Source organism: Vollenhovia emeryi, unplaced genomic scaffold (assembly GCF_000949405.1).
Source record: "Vollenhovia emeryi isolate VEMERY1.0 unplaced genomic scaffold, V.emery_V1.0 DF939134.1, whole genome shotgun sequence".
NCBI lineage: Eukaryota > Metazoa > Arthropoda > Insecta > Hymenoptera > Formicidae > Vollenhovia > Vollenhovia emeryi.
This window is the reverse complement of record NW_011967232.1, coordinates 2,289,877-2,302,398: the sequence shown is the minus strand read 5'-3', so window position 1 is coordinate 2,302,398 and position 12,522 is coordinate 2,289,877. Positions and strand designations below refer to the sequence as shown.

At 40.0% G+C, this 12,522-nt stretch overlaps 1 protein-coding gene across 2 annotated transcripts in view; it reads right to left on the bottom strand.

The window, feature by feature from the left end:
* Positions 1–558: 558 nt before the first annotated feature.
* Positions 559–12,522, bottom strand: part of LOC105567824 (neurotrimin-like) — a 91,025-nt gene continuing 79,061 nt past the window's right edge. The window contains exons 5-9 of one of the 2 annotated variants that reach the window (XM_012023025.1): positions 10,646–10,774; positions 9,338–9,475; positions 6,983–7,135; positions 1,445–1,726; positions 559–1,403 (exon numbers count right to left, since the gene is read on the bottom strand). In XM_012023025.1, the coding sequence (XP_011878415.1) occupies positions 1,476–1,726; positions 6,983–7,135; positions 9,338–9,475; positions 10,646–10,774 (671 nt within the window). In that variant the 3' untranslated portion in view covers positions 559–1,403; positions 1,445–1,475. Of the gene's footprint in view, positions 1,727–6,982; positions 7,136–9,337; positions 9,476–10,645; positions 10,775–12,522 lie in introns of both variants that reach the window. The other variant, XM_012023024.1, reaches the window with a different exon arrangement.

Genomic DNA, 12,522 nt, shown 5'->3' with positions numbered 1-12,522 from the left:
AAAGAATTATTACATTATCCGTACCCGTAACTAGAATAAAGAACACATTCACTATCGGTTTGAATAAAATGGACTAGTCCTCTTTATAGCTATTATGTAGAGATCATTAGAATAGCCCGCTTATAATGTAATCCGTTTTGCAATTCTCTCTGTCTAAAGGTTTTTGTGACACGCTTTAAGGGAAATAAATTTCTTCTCGATGGAAATATTTCCTGTGAGGCACATTCTTTTGCTTCAGAGCGACATAATTTATAAGCTCGAAAAACAAATTGAATCGGCAAATTGTAATTATATTGCAAACGTAATTCATGAAGCAATGACAATTTGTTGGCATTGTTATGTAGCACTTTTATTACTTAAATTATCCATTTATTTAATTTATATTTTACTTCTTTATTTTTATTTCTTAATAAATAAATTTTAACCTATTATTTCAGATTTCTCAGTATCCATGCTACATATGTACAAGAGGATTTATTTATTTTTAATTGATACTTTCTACATAAAATGTAACTAAATTTAACACTTTCTAACATTTACATTTTTTATAATAGTAAAAGAAGGAAATGAAATTAAAATTTCTGCGTATATATATTCTTTAAAATCAGGCAAAAAAGATGACTGCAAATTTTAGTAAACAACAGACAACGACTTTTTACATTTAAAATTATTTAAAATCCAACTACATGTAATGCAATATAATACATTCACTTTCCATTCTTTACGCCCTTGTACATTTAGATATTATTAGCATATTGCAAGCTATATACACTTGTTAGTTAACATTTTGAAATGCAAAAATGATGACAACATATATTCGCAGCAATGCCATTATTTACGTGTGTTTGTAAAACAAATAGTATTTTACTAAATGCAATTTTCGACAAATTAAAATAGACGCTTAAATTGTGATAAATGTAAAAATAGAAAATGTATTTGCATAAAGTATAATTTAGTGAGTGAATAGAAATATAATTTTTTTTGTCGGCATTTGTGTTATTAACAAATCCAAAAATATTATCGCAAATAATATGTATGTCCGTCCCTACTGGAACTACAGATTTTCTTTTTCACGTGATGGCGAGGTCAACAGAGTTACCGCTTGGAATGGAAACGGTAAAAGCCAGCTACTATGGCGCAAAGGGGTTAATAGATTGGTGGCTTTCTACGTCTTTAGGGAGGAAAGTCTATTAGTTCGGCTTGCAATGTGTTAATTACGCTTCTCGCGAAGTACCCTGGTCACTCTGGCCCGATCAGCCGGGTACTCCGGAGACCCCATGTAAAAACGACCCTTCGCTCTACGCAAATTTCATGTACAACAGGAAGAGATCTTTTACGGAGAGCAGCGAACCTACGCAGCATCATTCTTATCAACATTCCTTCGTTGTAACGTTCGCCAGCGTACCATGACCTGGTCTCGTATCCGGAGAACGTCTTGCGTTAATCGTAATAGTTTCTAGATGCACAATGATGGCCTACGTGGATAAGCCACCGGCTAGTATCACAGTCATGGCAGTTATCCCGAGATTCGTAAGTAAGTGACGATGAAACGACGACGAGGCCGTCGCCGATTGAAAATCGATCTGCTCGTCACCAATATCGTCGCCCTTTAGCATCGGCTCGTCTTTCATACCGACGGCCTTCTCGTGGTTGTGATCGATCTTCCACGTCTTCTTTGACTCCCGCCTCGTGCCTGGTCTGCGCGTTGTTGGCGGTTTATCGATCCCTGAAAGTATGACGATACAATAAATTCGATAAGCAAAATTAGTATAACGTATCGTGTGCTTTTCATAGGAAGCGAAATATTTTGTAGTACGCTTCTAGTACGGATTTTTAGTAAGAATGTGTCGAGAAACTAATGTGTGGTGTATCCTGCTTCGTTTCATTTTCTTCCGAGAGTTGTTATACCTTTTATTTTTTAAACAAGGCGATCTTTACTCATAATATTCTAGTTTTTAACCAAGCATCATATTAAGTTTAACTAAAGGATATAGCGTCAATAATTAAGTTATTCTTAGCAAGTTATAAGCAAATTGAAATGGCAAATATCTTAATTAGAGCAAATGAGATTAAAAACACGTGAGCTAAAATATATGCAATCCATTACGAGGGAATAGAAACAGCGCGACTTCAAAGTTAATTATAGAAGCTAAAAGCTCGTGCCTCTGCGTTAATTTAAGCCATGCTTATCGTTGTTTACTAGCATTGGTTTTACCAATCGATTTCAATGCAAAGTCATTTACTACGGATGTCCGTCCGTGAAGTAAACAGTATTCCGTATTAAATAGAAATATTTGTGAAGCGACATAAACACGATCGTGATTTTCGCGATCGTGGTGTTGATAAAAGTTCACGATAACGAATAAAAAGTACATCAGCTAATTGCTGGATCATTGATAAAGGTTGGCGCCTAAAAATCGGCCCGATCGTCTGAATGGAGATTGAACGTCCGTCGCGGTATGCAACGCAGAAAGCCGCTTTACGTCGAATCGCGTTTGAAGCGAAACGGGCGTAAATGGCGAATCGAGATATCGGTAAAGCCTGTCCGCGAGTAATAACCGGAAAAATAATCGGCCAGGCGGTCGGACTTTCCGCGCGATGCTCCCCGGTTTGACGTATTGGAATGTCGTCCGTACGGTGTTCCCGCAAACCCGGAGAGCTCTTGTCACTTGCACACTCCGTCGAAATGTCGAGAGTTCGGAAGCGATATTAATTCTCTCGCGCGTGCATCGACATTCCCGCACGAGACGAAAGTAGACTTTTTCTAATTAATCCGCAGAATGACAGCGCGCGGGCCGCATAACATGCTGAGGTGACAATCGCTAACAATTGAGAGACAAACGTTACTGTTGACAGATTACAACACGATGTTGCAGATGTAAGAATAAAGGTGGATGTACGTTTTCCTGCAATTGCGACACACAGACAAATGCTCGCGCAACTTAATCAAGAGCTCAGAAAAAGAAGCAAAAGAAAGATGTGATATTTAAATAAACAAACTCTGGCTGAGGTAATATTTTTCGCAATAAGTCTCTTTTAATTAATAAAAATGCATCTTCTATAATTAAATTATTGCCAGCTCTGGTCGAATAATATTACTCCTCTGAATTACTTAATCATTTAACATTTAATCGAATGATTTTTATGAGGAAAGAGAAGTACACTTTCGTCTAACGAATCTTTGAGCTTGTTTGTAATGTCATGCCTTTAAAGTCTCTTTGCATATTTCAGTTTCTGAAAGTTACCTCCGTGAACAGAGACGTGGGCCAAACATTGTTGAAATAGTAATCAACTTTCGTTCGATGTGCAGGAGCTTATGCAACGTTGATTTCAATTCGCGAGCGACAATTGTGTTTGCACTTCTGCAAGGTCAATGCGTTTATGTTTACTCGTAGTAGCTGTTTGCAAATCTCGGAAAGCGTACGCCGCGCGGCAGCGTATTCGGAAGTACAGATGCGGAATTTGTGCTCTCGGCGATTCTGACAGTTCGGTGTAACGGCACAATTTAATAAATACATTAATTAATACGCTCGGACACTGGCGCTCGCGGTTGAATATCGGAATTGCGGTCGGAGCTGCGCTACCGAAAAGCCGTCGAAGCGGACCATATTCGTCTCGCCCTCGCCTTAAATTGCGAATTTACATTTATTAGCGCGCTGTTATACCATCGTCTTTGATGCCGGCTGTGTCTGCGGTAATGAATATTGCGACTGCGGTTTAAGATGCTCAGAGGCGGCCTCTTCCACCTCACTGCAATTAGCCAGTAATGTGTTCCGCCGTAAGAAACCGTAATTCTGTTCACTCCACTACCGGTGATGCCTGCCATTTCACGATAACGCGCTTTATAGCGCGCGAAGGTGAGCAATGATCAACCGCGGAGCGAAAATAATTCAACTTGTCTTCTGTCCATTTATCTTTTCATCCGTCTCTCGCCAAGAATTACGAATAACGCGAGGAATTGCGGATATATACCTCGCAAGTTTTATCCGCGCCGTCCCTGTCTCGGCGGGGCGAAGGTGCTAAAAGGCGGAGGCGCGCAATTATTTTATTCGCGCGACTCTGTGCAGTCTCCGCAAAAATCGAGAGAAATTTAATCATTTGAACGTTGCTCACGCAACTTGTCAAATGTAGATACAGTGATGGAAAGAAATTGCGACACTGTCTCTTTTAAATAAACGTTTAGGAACGCGCATTTGGATTCAGGTTTACGTTCCAAAACACTTTCTCCGCGGCAAATTCTACTCGAGAAGTAGATCGGAAACGCTGAAAATGGCCGTCGAGTAAAATATTCCTCGGAGAAGAAGTTTTTGGGACGTAACCCCAATTCAAATGCACGTTCCTAAACACATTAAAGAAAAAGGTGTTGCAACCATTCTGTCCATCACCGTACAACTCGACGCGACTACTTTCAGCGCTAACGTACTAAATAACGACAGAATAATCGCTAATTGCTAATAATCTCGCAGAAGTTACTTTGGCCGGCGCCAGTACTGGGTATTCGCGAAATCAGATTTGCCGGGCCAATTGCGACTTAATTCTTTCTCAAAGAACATCCGCTTCTGCCAGCGAGCGAAGCAAAAGTGAACTAACGACCGTGGCTACCACGGCGCGTTTATCGGTCACATCTACACGCGCGAGCGCGCGCGCGCGCGTTCCCTCATCCGGCGATATAATGCAATTTGAATATAGGCCATCATGCACAGACTTTGCATGCCATGCGTGCACGTCATTGTACAGACTCGGAACGACCAGCGCGGCGGTGGCGCGCAAAGTTCCCTCGCGGTCTTAAGGCCTGTATCCACGGTGCTAGAAGTTGGCCCAAGTTCTAGTCTCGAGAAATGCGCAGACAATCAACTTGCAGCTATTCCATAAAAGCTGCAAGTTGATTGGCTACGCATTTCTCGGGACTAGAACCTGGACCAAGTTCTAGTATCGTGGGACGCAGGCCTTCAGCCGCTCCTTAAAGCATCCCCCTCGCGACTCGTCGCACCCCTTTTCGCGCGAACCGCGCCGCGTCCGTCGATGTAATTCCTCTTTCTCACCTCTCCGCCCTCTCCTACGCGTAATCAAGCTCACGTAAGATACCCATCGAAGTTAACCGACTTGAGCGGAGCATGTAATCCGGAGCGGCCCGTGCCCTCCTCCCGGTAATTATTGCTAATGTTGTTAAACGTGTGCGCCACGTCGGCGCTGCAGCGGAAAAAGCTCCCCGATAATAAGCGACAGGGCGGCGGCGTGCAGGTCGACCGACATTTCAATGGGACGCTGGATTAAACTACTGGGCTAATTATTGGAGAAGTGATTCGCGAGAATGGAAATTCGCGATGGCCGAGTACAGGCCGGGCGCGGGTGTGTCCCCGGGCCTTCCCGCGTCCTAGCTTCGGCCGCAGCAGCGTTTTATTTTGTAATTGCTGGTAATTAAGTGCCTCCCCGCACGGCCAGCCCCTTTCCGTTATCCAATCATCAATGAACGGCGATTTTTGTCCGCGTCGTTTTCTTCCTCACCTCTCGAGCGCACCGGCTCCCGTCCCTCCTCGCTGTCCCTATCCCTTCCCTCACCCCCGTCGACACTCTAATTGGAGAGACGATCAATTAACATCAGCGAGGCCGGACGGAACGGACGGACGGGTCGTGCTTTACGCATTTGGCGTGCTCGCCACTTGAATCTCACGCGTGAGATCCAATGAAATATAATGACGGCAAACGGAATGGACGCGTGACGCGGTGACGCGAAGATGAGATGACATGACGTGACGCGACGCAACTCGACCCTGCGTGACTCCGTCCCTTATCCCTACTGCGGTTTGATTCGCCGCAACGATGTCAGAAACTTACGGAGCGCTTTCTTCACTTTTATTTCACTTTTCCTCCCCTACGCGGAAAATAGCTACTAACGTAGTTAGCTAACGAGCGGCGCACAACATGCTCTGCGAGATCGCCGGCTCTTTTGCCCCATCAACGCGACAAGGGTAAACGGTGGGACGAGGGTAAACAAGAACGGAGGTTGCTTCCGAAGTTCATATGCACGATGATGGAGATCAAGCGACGGCGCCGTGGAACGCCGTGCGGGCAATGAGGTGCATTGGTACTGAGATTGGGGCAATTACGTCGAGGAGGCAATATCGATCGGCGATAAACCGATAAGTTATCCGCTTAAGAATCGCGCCCTACGAGATCGCTGGTTTAATCCCGGCCCGGGAGATGTTTCGTTGCCCCCCCCCGAAACAATCGTGCGCCGGGGTACGCGTGGATTTTTCATTCGTCTCGCTGCGTACGCCATTACGCCACAATGAGTTTAATCCATACGTTTTTGCGAAACATGTTTGACTACTACAAAACGCTCTGTATCGTGTTTTCCGGTAATAAGCGAAACTGATTAAAATCCCTTATGTGTACGGCTGACGCGATTAAAAATAATTAAAGAAAAAGAAATAATGATAATAATAATAATAAAAACGCAAGACTCAAGTTTGTGTAATCTAGTAAAGTGTAATAGTCGTTATTTTTTTTATTATTTGCACAAATGAAATATAGAGCACGCGAGTAACTAATCCTTTTTCCGCGCGCGCGATACGCGCAACGCGGGAAAAACAGGAAGCGGAGGAGCAAGGAGCGTGTGTAACATTTACAAAATAAAATTTAATTATCAGTAAATTATCTGCATCACGTAATTACTGTATTACCTGTACTGTGTTACCTGTGTGTCAGGTAATCACTACAGCATGAATATTGGAACACACATACAGGCGATACGCGTGATAATACACGTATGAAAATTAAACGAGATATTTAGTGCACGTACGTAGTTTTTCGTACGGGGGAACGCAGCATGTAAAAGGAATGAAGGAATTGGGAATCGAATTGGAATAACAAAGTGATTAAACGTTCTATATGCGGGAATAAGTGGCGCGAATCGTGCACGGAACAAAAGTACACTGCGTACAACTTATACGGATTAATAAGTTCATAGATGTTTACTCACTGTAAAGTTTTATCTTGCCGTCGGTCTCCCCGAGGGAGTTGGTCGCCACGCACCGAAAGGATCCGAAATCCTGCGCTCGTATGGACTTTATGACGAGCTTCATCGTCATTTCGTATAATCCTTTAGGAATTGTCTCGACCTTATAGTTCTCGTCTGAAAAGTGTTGAAAATATCTGCATAGAGATTAAACGCGATAAATGCAAGTTGAAGCACACATCGCAATTGTAAACGCTAATTTCCGTGGAGATTCACGCGATCGATCACAACACGCATATAACATTGCATGTGCAGTTTATAAAGAAACGAACTCGTTATATTAAAAATGTGTCGGTTAACAAAAAAGATCATCAATAATTAATAAAACGAAATTCGCGAAGCTCGGCGCATGCACGACTGGATGAAAAATGCGCTCGCGTTTCTCCTAATCGAAGTCAATGATTCAGAAGGTTGTTAACGCGGGAAACCTGCGTTACGCACAAAACCGGCTTTTTCGCATTGATGCAATTGTACTTGTCTCTCGTTAAAAAGCTAATTCGTTTCATTGCCGCGAATAAAGAAGCACTAACTAGACAGGCTTCCATGGCAGCCGGGAATAACAGAAAATTTCAGATCGATGCGGCAGTAAACTTCGTATTTACGCTCCGAGCCGCTTAAACATTATGGAACCGTGCAAAGTACGCACGGAACGGGCCGTGTTATTCGTGCAAATGTCGTTTTCGTTCTGGCACGTGGAAGACGACGCGAATGTCGATTTTCATGTTATTAGTTCCAGGCTACGGCACTGTCGATGTAGAACCGTTATTTCAGAGGAAAGTTTGTCGGCGCTCATATCGGTACATGTCGCGTTATCGGTAACAATAAAAAAAAATCGCGCTCTTTCGCGAAAGTTTACTCACTGCACACACGCCGATTGTGTACGCGATTTTACAAATGTGCATTCGAAAATCCGTGAGATACGATACACTTGATACGTTACCATACGAACATTGTCGGGATATTTCTAATAACGAAATGGATATGCAATACAATCTATGCAAAACATTGCAGTGTAATAGCATAGGGAAGTTTATTGTGGTATTGACCGGTTGTATAATTTGGGTAATTCATTTTTCCACTCAATCGTCTTACGTCTTTCGCCTACACTTAACATCTTTCTTTAATAATTGTGTTACTCTGGAAAAACCTAAAGTTACAATTACTAACTTAATAATAAGTAAGATTATTTACATTAACACGCGTATTCATAAATGCAAAGTGAAGTACATTTATTGTCATAACGATCCTTGCAAAATCAGTCCCTATTAGATAAAAAAACGTAAGAAAATATACAAGTAAAAACCAGCATGTACAAGGTAAAATATTTAATTAAAAAGTATCTGCTGTAATCACGTTAACTAATAATAGTTTTCTGTAACCAATCGATAAAAATTTCAAGCTAATCTTATCAATCTATGAAATTATGAGAAACTTTATCAGACGGCAATTAAGCTAGATCGAAATCGCGATAATAGATAAAACTTATAATTTGCATAAGAACAATTTTGCGCGTTCTTAATTGATTTGCAGATCTTTCATTACAACGTGTTAAGGAAAAATTTTAGCCCGTACGGAGGGTGCTGTCATGGATTAACGACCCGACACGAGATGGCACGCACACGTCTTAAGTTTTAATGCCGCTGCCCTTGCCCTTAACCCCTTGCATATCGCAAAGGTGCATGGTAGCAATTAGAGTGAAACGACCGCGTTAGCGCGGTGTAATTAAGGCGAATTGCATTACAGCTGCTCGTGCGTGCACCTCCCGGCGTGCGCATACAGAAAAAAGGAGAAGGCGAAGAAGAAAAGGACTCGTAACAATTATTTCACAAATTGGAATGAAACGCGCTCTCGGTTTCATTAAAACTCTCAAGTTTTTCTTCTTTCCAGACAATGAGTATCATTCACGGATTTTTCAATGATAAATGTTATTTTAAGAGAAGCACATCAAGTTCATGAGACGTCGATGCCTGTGCAATTATCGATTGATATCTTTAGGAAGACATAATTTTCTTTAACAGTAAATGTAAAATATTTAAGAATTGAGTTATGGTCTAGTAAAGGTATTTGTACCGTCTCGTATACTGATTGGCGTTTTGTTCGATTTACTACAAATAAACCTACAAATAAGTTAGTTGTTTGTTGTGAAAAAGACATATTTTTGTTCGCTTGATAAAAGTACGAATAAAATAGGTCACTTAAAATACTGGCTTTTCAACAAACGGATTTAACTGACTTCTTTTTTTTCCAATGCACTATTTTTATATTATTGTCGATGAGAAAGCAAAGCATACTACATCAGATAAATATGTATCTACCCACCATTCGCGATGGTTTCGTTCGATGGCCTCGTCCAGTAAGTGATAGGACTAGGATGAGCTTCGCTACGACATTCTAACGTAAGAGTTTGCCCCTCGTAAGCACCCACTAGCTGATTCTCGATCCACACCATTGGCTGAACTGTGCAAGATGACATATTTAAATAAAGTATGCGTTAAAATATAAATATTGCTATTGATTGCTTGAAAAATAATATCTTATTTTTATTTTAGAAAATTTCACACATACATCTCTCTCTTCTATTACCATAGCATTTTCTGAGACGAAAAGTTATGCAATACTGTTATTTCTAATTAATTTAACAAAGTATAGCTTTATCAAATAAATTTGATAAAAATTATAACGTGAAAACACAAGACAGAAATTGATAAAACATCCAATTTTCCAAACTCATCACAAGGTACAACGTCTGACGTTTGACACAAAAGTCTTACTAAAGCTCCAGCACTCCATTTTTAAAACACGCTCCCTAGAAGGGGGAAAAGGGTTCTCTTATTTTTTAATCAATCCAGAAACGTCACTTGTCCTCGTAGTAAGCGACTTGTTATATAGCGTAGCAAAATTACGTAGCCAGCGGCGGGAAAGATTTAACTCCGTTTTCAGGAACAATGGCCCTCGGGATCAGCTATTCACCATGCCTACCCCGAGAGACGTCATTACGCGAGATCGCTCACACCACACGCGAGTACGACAATTTAAATTATATTTTGCGACAAGCGCGCGACGCGCGCATAAGAAAGGATTTCTACTGCCAGAACAGAACAGAGCTGAATAAAATATCATTCGCAATTATGCATCTCCACAATTATGTATGCGCGAAAAGCAAAGAACAAAAGCGGAATAGTCGGAGTTTCGATTGAATTAAAAATTTCAGACCGAAATTCTAACAATATTACGTCGCCCTAGTAACACGCGGTGGTTTATATAAAATTAGATACGTTTAGGAAGCACATATAAAACCTGTATGAACCGCCGCACGTTACTAGGTCGCGTATACGTCATATTCTATAGCATTTTTATTTTGAAAGATTAATTCACTATGATTATGAATAAATTTCGATTAATCCTCGTTTTTCTGTGGAGATTAAATAATTTCGCGTAAAATTTTTTTCTCGTCTTGCAAAACGGAAACGCATTTAATTATATTTCTCTCAATCGCGATATGGAAAAGCCATTTAATGCAGCGCTTTACGTATTTCACCACCACGTTTCGCGCTACCGTTTGGACGGAAGTGTTCCTTAACGTTGTCCATAAAATGGAATCTAGGATCACGCAGCGAAATTACGTACAGTGAACAGTGAGGAGGATCCGCTTGCTGACTGTTGGTGGCACCCCGTTGGACGCTATGCAGAGATACGGTCCCATATGGAGACGCGTGATTCGTGTTATTTCCAGCTCCGGGCCCACGATACTCCCGGCTGCAACAGTTTACATATGTAGATGCAGGCATACAAATTCATGCGAACGTGGATTACGACGCATTATTACGTACGCCTCGCTCATCGTTTAGTGAAACGCACCTATGACACGATCTGACCAATTGCACACGTTAATGCCGCGTCGTTAATTTTTAAGCAGAACTGCTTCCGAATTGCGAGCATATTTTTACGAGTATAAATCACAAATTTAATGATCCCGATTTATAAACTTTGCTTATGATAAAAATAATGAATAATCTGAATTCTTTAATATCATGATACGTTTTTCAGATAAAATAATAAATAAGGAAATGATGAAAATTATTGCGATACATTATTGTAGCAAAAGTATATTAAATTTTTTATTTTTTTTAATTATGTAAAAGAGAGAAAAAATATTTGGAAAAATATATACGTATTGAAATACATTACGTGGGATTAAAAAAATTTTAAATCGTATAAATGCATCACGGTTATGTCTGCATTTATGGAAGAAATGAAGTTTTTAAATTTTTATTGATATTACATCAAGCGACGAGTTGCGTAATGCATTCGTTCATTGTATAGCGAATATATTTGAAAAAATACGTTCCGCGACTTAAATTCTTTGTACAAAAATCTTTTTACTATAAACCAAACAGTCTCTTTGAATCTATTATTTTATGTGCATCGATTTGAAAAACACTGCTGTTAGCAAATTGAAACATAATAGTAATAAATAACAATAATAAGGTAAGCTTTATTATATAAAACACGCTATGTGAAAAATAAGAGAATACGTCATTTATGTAATTTTCGCTACTTCTTATAAATAACTCATATTTCGTATTTAATTCTCACTTTCTTAATTTCCACATATCTTCTCATAACGTAGGTACACGTTACATATACCGCATATAGTGTAATGAACAAGCGCATATACGATAATTAAATGGCAAGCAAGTGGCTTAATATTGTGAAACATATGTAATCTTATGTCCTGCATTTTGCCAAATGTTCAAACGCGTAAATTATAATATATGTAGATAGCGCAAACTGAGTGTACCCTTCTGTGCGTGAAAAAGCAATTAAAAGATTTCGCAATACACACAATATCAACAGCGAGAAAAATGGAACATTGATTCACTATTAAATGATATAATTACGTTAGACTACGCATTGTATTAAATGGGACGTAACATAAATATTAATACGCAAAAGTGGACAAAGTAGCACTCATTATGTCAACTGTAATTTCATATGTTGTAAATTAATATTTGCTCTCTGATATTTTCCAATAATTTCTGTTTCGCATGTTGCAATACGGTCGACTAGCTTAATATTGCGAAACAATTGATTTCAAGTTTAATTAAAATGTGTATTTCCTTAATTTCGATATTATATAATTAATCGTGCTAATCGATTTGTACATTGAAATTACAATTAGTTCCGCGTCGCGAGTGTGCAATGAAGTTAAATTGACAATCTAGCACATTCATTTCGAGATTGATTATCATATAATTTACATAGTTCCTTTACAGATCAGCGGTCCACCGATGTGTACGCTATACTATTATCAGAACAGCGGTATCACAAGCTTATACAGGGTGGGCCATTTTAATTTATACAGTCGATTTTTTAAAAAACTAAAAGAGATATGAAAAAATGTTTCAGACAAAAGTTGTATGGTTTCGAGGGGGACATAAGATGGTACCATAGGTTTGACCTTGAAGAGTAATTTGAAGGTCACATGAAGGTTACCTTCAATT